General features: G+C 40.3%; 1 protein-coding gene across 2 annotated transcripts in view; it reads left to right on the plus strand.

The window, feature by feature from the left end:
* Positions 1-15,740, plus strand: part of GFUS (GDP-L-fucose synthase) — a 39,614-nt gene that overhangs the window by 8,645 nt on the left and 15,229 nt on the right. For both annotated transcript variants that reach the window (XM_007488818.2, XM_056822926.1), the window contains exons 3-5: positions 8,351-8,465; positions 13,980-14,108; positions 14,258-14,331. In XM_007488818.2, coding sequence (XP_007488880.1) covers positions 8,351-8,465; positions 13,980-14,108; positions 14,258-14,331 — 318 coding nt within the window. The remainder of the gene's footprint in view (positions 1-8,350; positions 8,466-13,979; positions 14,109-14,257; positions 14,332-15,740) is intronic.

A 15,740-nucleotide genomic window follows, 5' to 3' on the forward strand; every position in this document is an offset into this window, starting at 1 on the left:
CTTGTCCTGGAATCAGACAGAATCATTAAGCAAAGTCCCATAATTTTTTTTAAAATAATTAGTGGCATCATTTTTATAGTCACAAGTTTTTTAGGGCATGCATTAGCAAATGTATTTTAAACTTATAGTACTGCAAAATCAAAAAGTTAAAGAAAATCTTTATACTGGTGAAATGTGCTTCAAATATAAAAAAGAGAGAAAAAATAGTATATTGCACATGCAAGAAAAATATAATAATAAAAGAGCTTTAAAAATTCAAAAATATAGCTTATCATCATTGACACTCTGTGTCAGCTAAGAAAATATAAAATAACAAGGCTTTCTCACCAAAAATGAGATCCATTTTCTCTTCAATATCTGGCCATGATCCAAGCAAATGAGTTTAGCAGTAGTACAAATATGTAGGTATCAGTATCCCCAAAATTCTCAATAGCCCAATTAATTACAATAGCAAACAAACACACTATCATATTTCACGTAAGTTGCTGTATGGCATTTTTAAAACCTATGAATTGATGGATATTTGTCACAATTTTTACAAATGTAGCAATCTTTCAACCTTGGTAATAAACATATTTTTAAACAAAGTAAAACTCATTTTGGGTTTAGAACATAATCAAGAAATCTATATATCATTCTGGTGAAAATTAAATAGTGAGCTGAAGAGTATAAATAAAGGGGTGCTCCTTTTTTGGAGGCTTTTTTTTAGGGATACATGCCCTGAGATTAACTGCCCCAACTTCCATTCACATATTTAGAAATGCGGGAAGGTTAGGGGTTATAAAATGTATTTCACTTCAGCTAGAATTGGCCTTACACCTCGTGTTAGGGGCAGGCAAAAATAACCAGAGATTGTTAAAAAAAAATTACAAAAATCATATTTAAAAAACCCTTAAAATCAGTTGAGATATTTAGCACATTAAAATTTCCAAAGGTTGTTGTAGCAATTGTAACCAGTTCTGATGAAGTCCATCTATCCTCTATGTGACAATTTACAAAGGCAAAAATAGAAAAACTGTTTTTTTCATATATGGGCTTATTTAATAATATTTGTTCAGCACAGTTATAGGGGAAAAACAACAGAATTTAACAGTAGTTAACTCAGTACATTAAATGAACAGTATAACAGAATAATATTGAATCCAGTAACATATGAACTTAAAATCACAAAGTTATATCTTAAACAAAACAATCAGGAAAATGAAATAGAAATACAGAAATTTTTATAAATCATTGGAGTCTGAAATGCCTTAAAATATATAACCTCCAGTCTTTAAAGTTCTTTAGGTTATTATCCATTTAAATGTCTATTGTTGGAAGGCAGAGTGGTAAGAGCTAAGCTAAGGGTTAAGGGACCCATCCAGGGCCCCACAGCTGGGAAGTATCTGAGGCCAGATTTTAACCCAGGACTGCATGTCTTTAGGCCTGGCTCTCAGTTCGCTGAGCCACCCATTTGCAACTTCAAAGTTAAAGTTGAATCTTTTCCCTGACATGCAGGTGAAGTCAATAAAATTACCAGAACAGTCAAAAGGTATCCTTTTAAATAGCCCATTGCTTTTTAAGTTCCTGTTTGGAAAAACCTTTCTTCTTTTCCTCTCCCTTTTCTCTCTCCCCTCCTACATTCCGATCCGCCCATGTGGCCAATAGTTACCAGCTGGTAGAAATGAATCCTGAGCGATCTGCTCCAAGGATCTGGGTTGAACAAGGATCGGGTGAGCTAGAGAGAGCACCAGGGTAGGCCAGGAACAACAGGAACGCAAGCAAGCAGGGCCAGGAGCTGGAATGGGCAGCCAAGCTGCAATCTGCCAACAGGTCTGGAGCGGGGCTGCTGACAAGGACGCATGCAGGCAGGGAGAAGCGGCCATCCGAAGTGGATGGTGGTGGTAGGCAGAACTTAGCAGCCAGGGGCCAGGTGGGCGGCAAACGCAGCAGGTCTGGAGCGAGCCTGTGAGCTATCTAATGGCTGGAACGAGCAGCAGCTTTGCAAGGGTAAAAAACATTGGCCAGAGAAACGTGGATCAAAAAAATTTCTAGGCACTAGCTATTAAAGCTTAGTAGAGAAAAGAATCAGAAGATTGAGATATTTCGTTTTCCCGAAGTGGTTACGCCAAACTATAAAGATTAAAATTTTGGGAAGCTGAGGCAAGATAGAAATTAGTTTCTCTCTGCAAGGAGTATTATATTTTTATGAGGTTTATTAAAGGTTAAGGATTAAAGAAAAGACAGAATAAGAAAGCAAGTGTCTAGGCCAGAGAGAGAGGCCTAGACACAACCTCACCTACATTATGAAAAGAGCCACATCTGCTTGCAAGTGGAAAACGGGGAAGAAAAGAGACACAAAAGTCTTTGCAATCAGGTTAAATACCCCATCTCATTCTCGGCCCAGGTGAGGTTTTCAGTGAGATTACAAAGCATTCTGGGGAAGTGGAGCAAGGGCTTCTGGGGATTGAAGTCCTGGATTCAAATCTATTTTTTACAGCCTGGGCTTCTAAAACCTTCTTTGGTGCAAAGATGGATTGTGATGGGATATCCCAACTACAACAACATCCTCCCTACCTGCCATACTATCTATCTCAGAGCTGGAAGGTACCTCAGAGGCCATCTAGTCCAACTTGTGCCTGATCCAGAATCCCTTCTACATCTTACCTAACAAGTAGTCACCCAGCCTCAGCCTATAGACTCCAAAGAAGGTGGATTTACTACTTCCCAAGATAGCTCAATTAGTTTTGAGACAGCTCTAAACAGTTGGGAGATTCTTTTTCTTATATAAAGCCTAAATTTGCCCCTTTGTAGCTCATCATTTCTAGTTCTTCCTTTTGGGGCCAGAAAGGACATGTCTGATCCTTCTTCTCCCTTTCAGAAGCTTGAAGACAGCTGTCAGAGCCTTTGGCCTTTCTTTAGTCCTAGATTCGCCCCTCCCTTACTGGTGCCCTTGGATATTCTCTGTTCTCTCCTCTGTGAAATTATACAAACTTCCTTCCAACTCCAGGTTTCATATAGCTAACAAAGTAAGTTTTTTGAGATGCAGGCCCGATTGTGCTATTTTACTACTCCATACCCTTTTGTGATTTCTCTTTGCCTAGGGGGTAAAATAGAGCCTCCTTATCCCAGCCTTGAAGGTTCTGCAGTCTGGTTCTAGTCTAAAGTCTCCAGGATTTACTGCCTCTAACACATTCTATTTCAAAGCCAGTCCCTGGAAACCATCCTCTCCTCTTTCTTGTCTTGTGACTTGCCTCAGGCCATTCCTCTGTCCTTAGAGTGCATTTTCTCCTCATCTCTGGCTGTTTAAGCCCATATTATTCTTTCAAGGTCATGCCCAGATGCTACCTTCTTCACAAACTCTTCCCTGATAAAAATGAATTCCTCTACCTCATATTTTCCTGGAGTTTCTAGTATCATATCATTCCCATTACTTTCTACTTTGTATCATACTTATTTGTAGACTTGTCCTTGTTTCTCTGACCCTCTCTTCTCTTCTGACCCCATATAATTCATACTCCAATGGATCTGTGATCTCATCAATATGGATTCCCACTTCCCCCACCCATGACACAGATTATACCCCATCCCTGCTTGCCCATCCCATGTAACTTTGGTCCATGAATGGCCATAAGTTACTCACTGGATACCTTCTCTTTCTCCTGATAACATAGAGATATTGGGGGAATACACAGGATATCCAAAGGTGGCTTTTGCCACCAGACCATCCTTTTTTTTTTCAGATTATACATTGATTTGGATTTTATCCATTATTTTAATTCATTATCATAGTTCTTTATTTGTTAGGAGTTACAGCCCACTTACACCTAGCATATGCCTTGCCTTGTCTTTGGCATCTTTATTGCTGTTACTGTGTACAACCTTCTCCTAGTTCTGCTAATTTCATATAAGTCTTTCCAGGGTTTTCTTTTTAAATGATCATCCTGTTTGTCATTTCTATATAATAGTATTCCATTACAATCATATACCTTTGTGATAATCAGTTTCAGTTTTTCAAAAGCTGTATAGTTACCACTTGTGTGGTTGTTGAGTCACAAACATACTAAAGGATGCTATGATATTGGCATTAAAAGTGAGATCCTCATTTCAGGGAAAAGCTTGGGATCCTTGAAACTGTTAGGCCCACCTTTCTCCTCCTACTGAATTATGGGCCCAACTCTTGTCCATTTGCATTCTCTGTCTCTGTTGCTTTCTCTCTCTCTCTCTCTCTCTCTCTCTCTCTCTCTCTCTCATACACACACACGTGTGTGTAGTTAAGAGTGAATTTGTGGAAAAACATAAGCAACTCAATTTTGTTCTACGTTAACCATTTATTCAATTATTGACAAAACCAGCTACAGCAGTGGCGACCTTCAGTGTCTCCTTTTCCCTACTTATCTGTATAAAAAAACTTAGTTGCTGAAGGTGGAGGGTTCCAGAGTCCTTTCTTGACTGGCCTGACAGGCAGTTGTCTTTGATTTAGTGAAACTAGCTATACTAAGCAAAGAAATCCCTTATCTCCTGTAACAAATGATACACATTTTCTTTGAACAAGTATGCTATTTTTCTTTGTATGGCCACTTGCATTTAATTGTCATTTTTCTTTATTTGATGTCAAGAATAAATTTCTCAAGCTAAATTGTGAATAACATATTCCCCATCGACTGCTGGTGGAGAATAATACACTGAGAATAATAAAGCTGGTTTTTTATTTGCACTGGCTTATTTGTCATGACCTAGTCAAATTGATAAGTAGATTTATTATAAAATTCATGGATATTCTGAAGAATAGACTCTAGGTTGTATGTCATCGTCTAGACTGTAGGCATTCTTCATATGCACCCTCCTGACTTTGCCTGTGTGGAAGGTTAGGATAGATTCCTTTGAGTAGTTCCAAACTTCATCTAGGAGGCTTGGCAGTATAGTAGGGCTTGATACAACCAGTATGATGTCATCTGCAAACAGGAGCCTCTCACCAAGTATTGGGAATCCTTCTTTAACTTGGACTCTGCACCAGAATTCCTCTGTGACTGTGATGAATGAACATCTGGTAAGCAAATGTCTCCTTGTTTTATGACTTGGCTAATGGCAGTGATTATTTTTGTCAAACAAGGTCATATCTGTTATGTCTTTCATGAAATCTGACATAATTTTGATCTATATACCAATGACCTTGTGGGAAGAGAGCCTTTGAGACTGCAAATCCAAGGCTTCTTATAATCAGTAAGCAATAAATACAATGAGATCTTTCAATCAGTTTTATGATGGCAAAGATGTGGTTCATGATGAAAAATACTTGTGAAAAATTGACTGTTCCCAACAATACCAACATCTGTGATGCTCTTGATGCCTATCTGCATGATCATCATAAATTTTTTATTTAGATAGACAAGTAAGCAAATGCTTTCGTGCCCTCCTTTTCCCCAGTGAGTCCAGGTTACTCTTGGAATTCATAGGAAACAATGGAAGAGTAGCATTAATCAGATTTCCCTTTTTACATTATTTCTTATATTTAGCAGTTGTAACCCCATAAATAAATGATTTTGCAATGAACTAACCATCATACCCAGGAGAGAAGGCAGATAGCAATAAGATGAGGTGCTCTTCAGGTCTGACTTGAATTGGGTCCTCACTTGCTAGCCAAGATTATAGAAGTTTCACAGTCAGATTGGCTAGTTGGAGAAAGAAATTGGTAAAGGGAAAGGGTAGTACTTCTCTAAATATCCTCCCCCAGGAGTCTCTGCAAAGGTTGAAGCACTACAAATAGCTTTCTGCCAGCTCTCTTGGCAACAAAAGTCCTCTTGGCTCAGACCAATTGAGGTTGGGAGAAGAGAGCATATTATCATTTGTGTTATCCTCTGGCTTAAGAACCCAAAATAGCTGGGGAGGGGGCTAGGAATCAGCTTAAATTCTCAACCTCTCAACAAGGCCCACACATTGTTCCTATTAAAAAGGGAGAGTGCAGTGGTGGCTCAGTGGATTCAGATCCAGGCCTAGAGATGGGAAGTCCTGGGTTCAAACTTGACCTCATACTTTTTAGCTGTGAGACCCTGGGCAACACACTTGGTATTGATTCTAAGACAGAAGGTAAAGGTTTGAAAAAAAATTTTAAATTTAAAAAAATTAAGAGGGAGAGGGAGTTTTCTCTGAAGCATATTTCAGTTTTCTAGATCCCTTGCATTCTGTGGCAGTGATAGGCAGAATAGGGTGGTGAGAATGGGATCAGCTAGCCTATCCTTATTTCTGTTTAAGATATAGAAATCTGGGGTGGGGGTGGGGGACAGCTGGGTGGCTCAGTGGATTGAGAGCCAGGCCTAGAGAGGGAGGTCCTGGGTTCAAATCTAGCCTCAGACCCTTCCTAGCTGTGTGACCCTGGGCAAGTCACTTAATCCCCATGCCTAGCCCTTACCACTCTTCTACCTTGGAGCCAATACACAGTATTGACTCCAAGATGGAAGGTAAGGGTTTAAAAAAAAAGATATAGAAATCTGTCATTTGTAAGAAGTAGGGGACCACTGAGAAAATGTTGCATCTAGGCTAAGCTGAGCATCATCACAGTCTTAGAAATAGGGAGAAATTTTCCCTACAGTTTAGAGATATGAGGCAAAATGATGAAGTTGTAGTAAATTGCATTAGTGAACAGAAAACAGTTACAGAATCCTAAGGAGTTTTTTGTTGTTAACTCACTTGACCAAAGCCAAAGAAAATGACCTTGAGGCTTGCTTCTTAAGGGAGAACAAAAGAACCTTTATTCTAAGGAGTTACACAGCTTTTCCCTTGGAGTCTGACCTCAATTGGGAGAGGAGGTGGGACAGGAAACCACAAGGATATTAATATTAAAGGGGGAAAGGCTCTAGTTTACCAGTAAAGCTATGTGTGCACGTGTATTTACATTTTCTAGCAAGTAATGTCAGCATTTAGGTTCAGGGCAGAGGACTGTCATTTGCAATTTCAAAAATTTTAAATGTAGACACATTTTTATACAGGATTAATGAAAGGATAGAGGTAGAGACCAGACGTTATGGAAAGCATTGCAGGCAGGCAGGTTCTCTTGACCGGGGCAGCTTATGGGGTTGGTGATGATGACCTCTCAGGTGCCTTTTTTTTTTCCAGTATTAATAAGGCCTGAGATTTTTCCCTCCCAGAACTTTCAGTATCTTCCCTGTCCTTTATATACTATGCAAATCAATCTCCCAACATAGAAGGAATGACACTCCCAAATCGCTAATAAGCTATTGCCTATAATTACCATAAAGTTTTATGGGGCTGTTTGGTGTTTGTCATAATAATAATAGCTATCATTTATATTGTACTTTAAGGTTTGCAGTTTTATAGTTTTATATAGATGTGTTTGTATACATATCTATCTATCTTTCTATCTATATCATCTCATCTGATCCTCACCACAACTCTATGTTTGGTACTATTATTCACTTTTAAAATATTGGGTAACCAAGACCAAGGGGAGTAAAGTGCTTTGTTCAGAGTTACACGGCTAAGTATCTGAGGCAGGATTTGGACTCCGGTCCTCCTGACTCCAAGTCTGGCGCTAATCTACGGTACCACCTATCTACTTCGCTAACATTCAGAGTCTTTCTGATTCTTCTCTCAAAGAAAGAATTTGAGACATATTGACATGGTTTCTGTTAGTCTGCAAGTCTTTTGTTCTTGTTTCTTTCCTTATTCTAGATTACAAGTCCTTCACCCTCCAAACCTGTTCCTACATTTCCATTAAAGTTGCTGAGCAACAAATTGTGTATTGAGGGGTTTTATCAGTTTCTTAGAATTTCTCTTTGTCCTCTGCCACAAATCTTGGAGTATAAGTTTATAATTATGTTCATGGTGGTCTCTTTGCAAATACTTATCACAAACCCTACAATGCAAGATGATAAAATGGTATTTGTTGCTTTTGGGCACATGATAACACCAACTCTTCTCATGCCTTTCTTAAGGTCATAGATTTGTGACTAGAGAAGACCTTAGACACCAGCGAGTCCAAAAGACTCATATAGAGAAGGAAACTGAAGTTGGCGGAGTGACTTAGCATTGACACTAGTCCAGAGTCACACATCGTGTGCCAACCTGTGAGCCATCTTTCCATTTAGCTGCAATTGCCTTCTGTCTTCTATGTTTGTTTATAACAAGATCAGGATTAATATATTGCATTTTTTCTACTACAGGAACAGTATTCTGACCATTCCACCATTGACCAATCAATGCACAAGAGTTAGTTTTAGAGTACTAACAGCTAAGTTAATTGGCATGCACATTTTTTACTGTATGATTCTTAGCTCCCTCTGCTTTGCACATAGTATGCAAATTATATGTAAGTCTGTTGAGTCAGGGTATGATTTGCCTCTATCCCTGCCAGGGACACAGCCCAGACTCGAGCCCTGTTTGAGAAGCACCGGCCTACACATGTTATCCATTTGGCAGCCATGGTGGGTGGCCTCTTCCGGAACATCAAGTATAATCTGGACTTCTGGGTAAGGAAGACTCCTGTCTATGGAGCTTGGAGATGAGAAAAACCCAACAAGGTGATTCCTTCTCCTCTCAGTTCACTTCTTCTTTCTCCCCCAGTTTCTTGAGGTGCTATCCTGGAACTTCTCAGGAGGTAGGATTCATTCCTGTGTAGAATTACTCAAGCATTAAGCCCTTCCTAAGGACTAACTGCTCAGGGTTCCTGGAGGCTGGGAGGAAGAATATGACACAACCAAAGATTTAGGGACTTGTTGCAGAGTTTTGAGGAGGCTGGTATCTTTTAAAAGATTTTATGCTTACTTCCGTGTGTGTGTGTGTGTGTGCATGCATACATACATATAATTGAAAACTAACATGGAGGGTGCAATTCCATTCAGCCAATACTTCTTAGACACCTACTATGTGCAGAACACTTTAATAAAGCGATAGGATTACAGATTTGGACTTAGAAGGGTCCTTAGACATCTAGTTCAATCCTTCTTTGTGTAGGTGAGGAAACTTGAGTCCACCTCAGTCCTTACTAATGGTGACGTGGCACTTCTGAAGGCTCTAACAATTGAGGGAAAGCTTGAGTGCATGTGGCCTCTAGGGCATCTGCTTCCACCTGACTTCTGCTAGGCCTCTTTCAAGAGCTCTCTACGCATTCTAGGGTCATTGTGAGCAAGTGCTTTGTACACATTAAAGTCCTGTGGAAATGGGAGATACAAGTATAGACTCAGACCCCTATAGAGACCCTTTAACCCAGAGGTTCTTGACCTTTTTCAGATTGTGGACTTTTTTTGGCTATATATACATATATATTTTAAATTAGCAAAAATCTACCTTCTCACCCCAAACTCTTCTCCCCTCAAATGAGAATGAAGGAAAAACTAAGCACCTGTTACATATGTGAATAATCAGGCAAAATAAACTTCCACACTGGCTATATCCAAAAAGTATCTGTATCTCAATCTGCCCTCAGAGTCCTTCACCTCCCTGTCAGGAACCAGGGAGCATATTTCATGACCCGTTATTGGGAATGGTAGCTGGCCACTAAGCTAATCAGAGCCTCTAATTCTTTTCAAGTTTTTTGTTTTTACCATGTTATTGTCATTGTATTCATTGTTCTCCTAGTTCAGGATGTTTTTAAATGCCCAAAATGAAATTCAGAGGATTACAAAATAAACTAATTAAATTGAAATAGTTAAGACACACACAGAAGTATGTATACATAGTTATACAGTCATATATATATATATATGAATTGTGAACAGACTTATATATATATATGAACAGAATTATATATATATATGAATTGATAGATAGATAAATAGACAGCCAGAGACAAAAACAAAGACAGACAGACAGAGATCATGGCCCACAAAATCAGGCCCAGGCTGGGTTCCTGACCAAGAGGGCAATTCAGCATGAAAGAAATGAGAAGACAAAGGAAGGGTCTGAGCAGAGCGCTGGAGCTGATGTTCTAGCTTGAGGTATTTATTAGGAAAAGTCATTACACATTAATACATGATGTTTGCAGGTCTGTGACAGGTGAGGGGAAGCTAATACAAAGGAGTTCTTTCAGGATACAAAGTCCAGATTAAACATAAGTTTGCCCAAAATCTTTATTATAAGTAGAGCTCATAAATTCATGGCTACATGACTAGAGATAAGGAGGATGGGGAGGGGGAAGATAACTAGAAGCCAGTCTAGGGGATATGATGAGGTGCCCTGAGGCTGAGAGATATTGACTATCTGTGGAAGCTCATAACTTGTAAGGTCCTTATTGCTGTTAAAGATGTTTGATATGCTAAATCCAAGGATGTTTGAAATGCTAACTGGGAATCTTAATGCTAATGTAAACACTTTTAGAAGAGGCAGAAGGTCAATTGTTTATGTAGCCAGTACTGCAAAGGATGGCCTTTGGATTTGGATGGAATTTGGATTGCCCACCAATTCTTTCTTATAGGTAGAAGGTCAGGACTCATCAACTCTTGAGATTTCTGATATTGTCACAACAAGAAAATGCTTTTATGATAATATTTTGTTTTTTGCCAAATCCTTGCTTTGGCCATAAGATCCAGTGTGACATCATTTTTCTCCTGGTATTAAGTTCCTAGTAATCCCTTCAATAGAGAGATAGACAGATAGATAGAAAGAGAGAAATAGACAGAGATAGATAGAGAGATAGGGAGAGATAGATAGCTAGAAGACAGACAGACAGGTAGAGAGAGAGAGAAAGGGAGAGGTAGACAGAGAGATAGACCCACAGAGAGTTAGATACATAGATAGAGGGATAGAGAGAGATAGACAGATAACAAACAGACAGACAGATAGATAGACAGACAGAGAGACAGGCAGAGATAAGAAATGTAACTGAACCACAATAAGAAACATTGATCTGTTCAATCTCTTCATTTTACTGAAGAAGAAACTTGGGCCCAGAGAAAGTAACTAGTTCGAAGTTACAGAGCAAGTCTTCGATAGAGCTGACCCAAGATCTTGGCCTCCTGCCTCTCCGCCCAGTATTATTTTGCTGCCCCTCTGATAAAGGCTTAGGCTAGAATTTGAGCTAAACTCTGCAAATAGAAATCAGTCATCTTTGCCTTTCTCTTTTCAGTTCAGAATACCTTTCTGCTTCAAGAGTGGACCCCTCAACAGATCACATTCATCTCTCCAAGTCCTAGGGTGTATTTACCCAGGGGAATTTTACAAGTGAATCATAGGTTTTCAGTTAAAAATCATAGAATGTTAGAGCCAGGAGTGAGCTTAGAATAAAAACTTTCAAGGCTGGGAAGAGCCTTAGGGGTCATCTGATCTAATTTCATCATTTACAGAGAGGGAAACCAAGGCCCAGAGAGAAAAAAGGACATCTTAATAGTCACTTAGTAAGTTAGAGGGAAAACCAGGACTAGAACTCAGGTGTTCTTATGTCCAGCCCTGGGTTCTCTTCTGAGTTTCCCTGCTTCTCTTCCTAGCAGGGCATTGTGTTTGGGCCCAGAATTTAGTGCATCCATTTAGCATGTATTAACTGAGGGCCTTACATGGTGGTAGTGGGGAGGAAATACTTCTAAGACTCCATCTAGCTTGAAATTGTATGACTTAGAAGTTCAAAATTAGAAGTCGATTGTGGGTGAGAAGGGACCTTTGGGAGGATCTTTAGCCAAACTCCTCCAGGAAGTACAACTGGAGGTATGGTGTATCAGGCCTTGAGAAATGTTGCTCTGCCTGTTATGTCTTGGTGAGGCTAAGCCTGGCCCTCATATATCCCTTAGTTTCTCCTTAGAATATAATGGAAGAGCACTGAATTCAGAGTCAGATTCAAATCCAGCCTGTCCTACTGATTGTCATTGTGTTCTTGGGTAAACTCTTTCCCTCACCAGGGTTATGTCCAGTTATATGCCATTGGAGTCAAAAGACTTTAATGAAATGGATGAATATCCACAAAAATGAAAAATATCCAAATTAATAGAAAAAGAAATAGATGATTCAAACAACCCCCTCCCTTGGCCTCAGTTTGTTCCTCGGGTTCTTCTTTGAGACCATATGATCTCTGAGGTCCTTTCTAACTAAAGAGAAAACTCCAGACTTTTCCCTCCCACCATCATAGAATCATAGAAAACTCAAGAGTTGGAAGGAACCTCAGGGATCATCTAGTCCAGCCAGGCCCTTCTCCACAGGGGAGGTAGGGGGATAGTTTGGCATTAGGCAGATGATGCTCTGGGTTCCCCCTGCCTGGGCTCCATTCTCCCCTTTAGTATCTTCTTATTCTTCCATCTTCCTGCCTGCTCTTAGCAGCCTGGGTGGTTAACAGCCTCCATTCAAGAGGCCTTCTTTAGGGGGAAGGGCATTATCTGGGGGCTTCTAATGAGGGAGACATGATCCTGCCCTCATGCTGAGGAGAGAGAATATAAATGCCTTGAGGGCAAGGGCTGTTTCATTTTTGTCTTTTTATCCCCAGCACCCAACCCAGAACCTTGCACATAGTAGTTATTATTTAGTTGTTTCAGTCATGTCCAACTTCATGATCTCATTTGGAGTTTACTTGGCAAAGACACTGGAGTGGTTTGCCATTTCCTTCTTCAGCTCATTTTACAAATGAGGAAACTGAGGCAAACGGGTTTAGGTGACTTGCCCGAGGCCATATAGCTGGTAAGAGGCCGAGGCCAGATTTGAACTCAGGAAGATGAGCTTTCCTGACTCCAGGCCCTGTACTCGATCCACTACCTACCTCTTGCACATTGTAGACACTTAATAAATATTTGTCACGTTGAATTGAGACAACCTTCCTCCCTAAACCAAGGGAGAGTGCAGTCTCAGAGTCGGAAGGAACCTTCAAAATAACCTTGGGATTAGATTGAATGGATTTGGGCTCAGCATGATAAAATACTTGGGTTAGGCATGGGGTTGACTGTCAGAGCTAACTGCAACAGGAACAGTTTGGCCAGCAAGAAGTAAGTATGCCCTTTCTCCTGGAGGTATTTGGGCAAAGAGCCTATAGGGAGAGTTTCCTGTATAGGGAGGAAAGTTAGGCTGGATGGTTTAAGAGGTGAAGAGCTCTGAGTTAGGAGTGGTCTAAACCTGGTGGAGCAGAATAGCCAAGAAGACATTGGAGGGCATCTTTGTGACGTTGAGCAAATCCTTCCCTCTCTTTGGGACTATGCCATGTCATATGCCAACAGAATTAAAATCTCAAATAAAATGGATGAATATTCACAAAAACTAAGAACACCTGGATGAACAAAAAAAGAAATAAAGATTTTAAAAGACCCTTAATTGTGCCTCAGTATCTTCCTTGGTTTCTTTTGTGAGAAGCCAGCCTACATGAATGCATAGAGGCAGGAGAGGGCAGAAGAGATGAGGGAACCTCAGTTGGTGCCTGGAACACAGAGCATGAAGGGAGTAGTAAGTGGCAAGATTAGGGAGATAATGGGCACCCATATTATTTCACCCATAAAAGTGAGAAGTTTGAATTTTATCCTCAAGCCAATAAGGGAGCCATTTAAAGTTTTGGGGCAGAGGAGTGACACAGTCAAATCTATACTTTAAAATTATTTGGGTAAGGACAGCTATGTGATTCAGGGGATAGAGTCAGGCCTGGAGACAGGCGGTCCTGCGTTCAAATGTGGCCCCAGGACTTCCTAGCTATGTGATCCTGGGCAAGTCACTTAACCCCCCTTGCCTAGCCCTTACTGCTCTTCTGCCTTGGAACCAATACATAGTATTGATTCCAAGATGGAAGGTAAGGGTTTAAAAATTTGGGTAGGGAGTACCCTGTGCAAAATAGATTAGAGGAATAGGGACTAGATGCAGGAGAACCAGTTAAAAATCTTAAAATAATCAGGTGGGCTCTTACTAGACTGAAAAGTGGTGATAGGGAACAAGGAGAATAGGGGATGGATGGGAGGTATTTTTTCGAGGTTCATTGAAAAGGAATTGGCAATTGATTGGATGGGGTGGCAGGGGACTGAGGAGGAAAGAGAGATCACAGATGACTGTTGCAAGGAAGGGAAGTCAGGTTCTGTCCCTTGTCTCCCCAGAGGAAGAACATTCAGATCAATGACAATGTCCTGCACTCAGCCTATGAGATGGGCGCACGGAAAGTGATCTCCTGCCTTTCCACCTGCATCTTTCCTGACAAGACCACCTACCCCATCGATGAGACCATGGTAAGGGGCCCTGCCCTTGGTGCTTGAAGGAAGGAGGGGAGAGGGATGGGCAGAAGGGGCAGGTGGAGGTGTGGGACTCTCAGGTCCCTCCATTTGGGTCTCAAGGATCTCTTTCTCTTTTCTCTCCCTTTTCCTACCGCTACACTCAGATTCACAATGGACCCCCACACGAGAGCAACTTCGGCTACTCCTATGCTAAGCGCATGATCGACGTGCAAAACAGGTCTGGGGTGCCAGGGAGGCAGCACACCTTCCACGCCTCACAGGCCCCACTCTCCAGCCCCTCAATTGACAAGCATTTATTAAGCACCTATGGTATTAAGCACTGGGGATACAAAAACAATAATATAACTTGTAGAATAAGAGCTAGCATTTATGTAGCTTTTCCCATGTGCTGGGCACTAACTTTAAGCACTTTACAAATATTTTATTTCAGAAATGAAGTAAACCCTTTTTTCATCAAGGTCATATTCTATTGGGAGAGAGACAACATGTACAGTTATAATCAGGCAATCAGCAAGCACTTATTAAGTGCCCACTATGTGTGGGATATGTTGCTTCATGCTAGGAATACAAAGGAAAAGTAAAACCAATCCCTACCTTCAAGGAATTTGCGTTCTAATTTGGGAGACAACATGTACATCAAGAAAGATCCACTTTGGTGGGAGGCACTAGTATATGGAGGGTTCTAGAAAAGCTTCCTGAAGACAGTGGCACTTTAGGTGAGTCTGGAAGCAAGCCAGAGACTCTAAGCATCCTAGATGAAAGGGACGGCATGCTAGGCATGGGGGACAGCAAAGGTTTGGAGATGGGACTGAAGTGATGTATATGAAGAATAGCAAGAAGACTTGATGGCCAGAGTGTGGAAGGGAGTAATGTGTAAAAAGGCTGGAAAGAAGGAAGGGGAGTAGGGGGTGAAGAGCTTAATTTTTTAAAGAAGTTTTTATTGAGTCTTTTTTTTTAATATATCACCATAGTTTTCCTTCAGTTTCTTTTCCCTCTCAGAGAGCTATCCTATATAACAAATAATATTTTAAAGGGGAAAATTTAAAAAAAAGGGGGGGGGATGAGCATAAATAACCTATACATCAAAAAAGTCTGAAAATATATATAGTGTCTAAGACTTGTGGTCCTTTCACCTCTGCAGAGGAGTCAAGTAGGGATGTTTTCTCATATTTTTTTTCAAGGCATAATTATTCTTTATAATTGTACATCATTCACTTTTGATCGTATGGGTGTATGTGTGTGAATGTGTGGTTCTTTTGTTTATATTGCTATCATTTGTATATTTTGGGGCTTTTTGGCTTTGTAGTTTATGTGAATCTTTCTATACTTCTCTGTATTCATATTTATAATTTCTTACAGCACAGTAATGTTACATTCATGTACCATAATTTGTTTAGCTGTTCCCCAATCAGGGTGCATCTTCTTTGTTTCTAATACTTTGCTATCAGAAAACCTACTGCTATAAGAATTTTGGTGTATATGGAGATTTCTTATCAACACCCTCTTTGGGTTATGAGCCTGGTAGTGGAATCTCTGGTAAAAGGGTATAGTCACTTTATTTGCATCATTCCAAATTGCTTTCTTAAGTGGTTATACTTATCCACAGCTCCCCCAATAATGCACCAG

This window comes from Monodelphis domestica, chromosome 3 (assembly GCF_027887165.1).
Source record: "Monodelphis domestica isolate mMonDom1 chromosome 3, mMonDom1.pri, whole genome shotgun sequence".
Taxonomy (NCBI): domain Eukaryota; kingdom Metazoa; phylum Chordata; class Mammalia; order Didelphimorphia; family Didelphidae; genus Monodelphis; species Monodelphis domestica.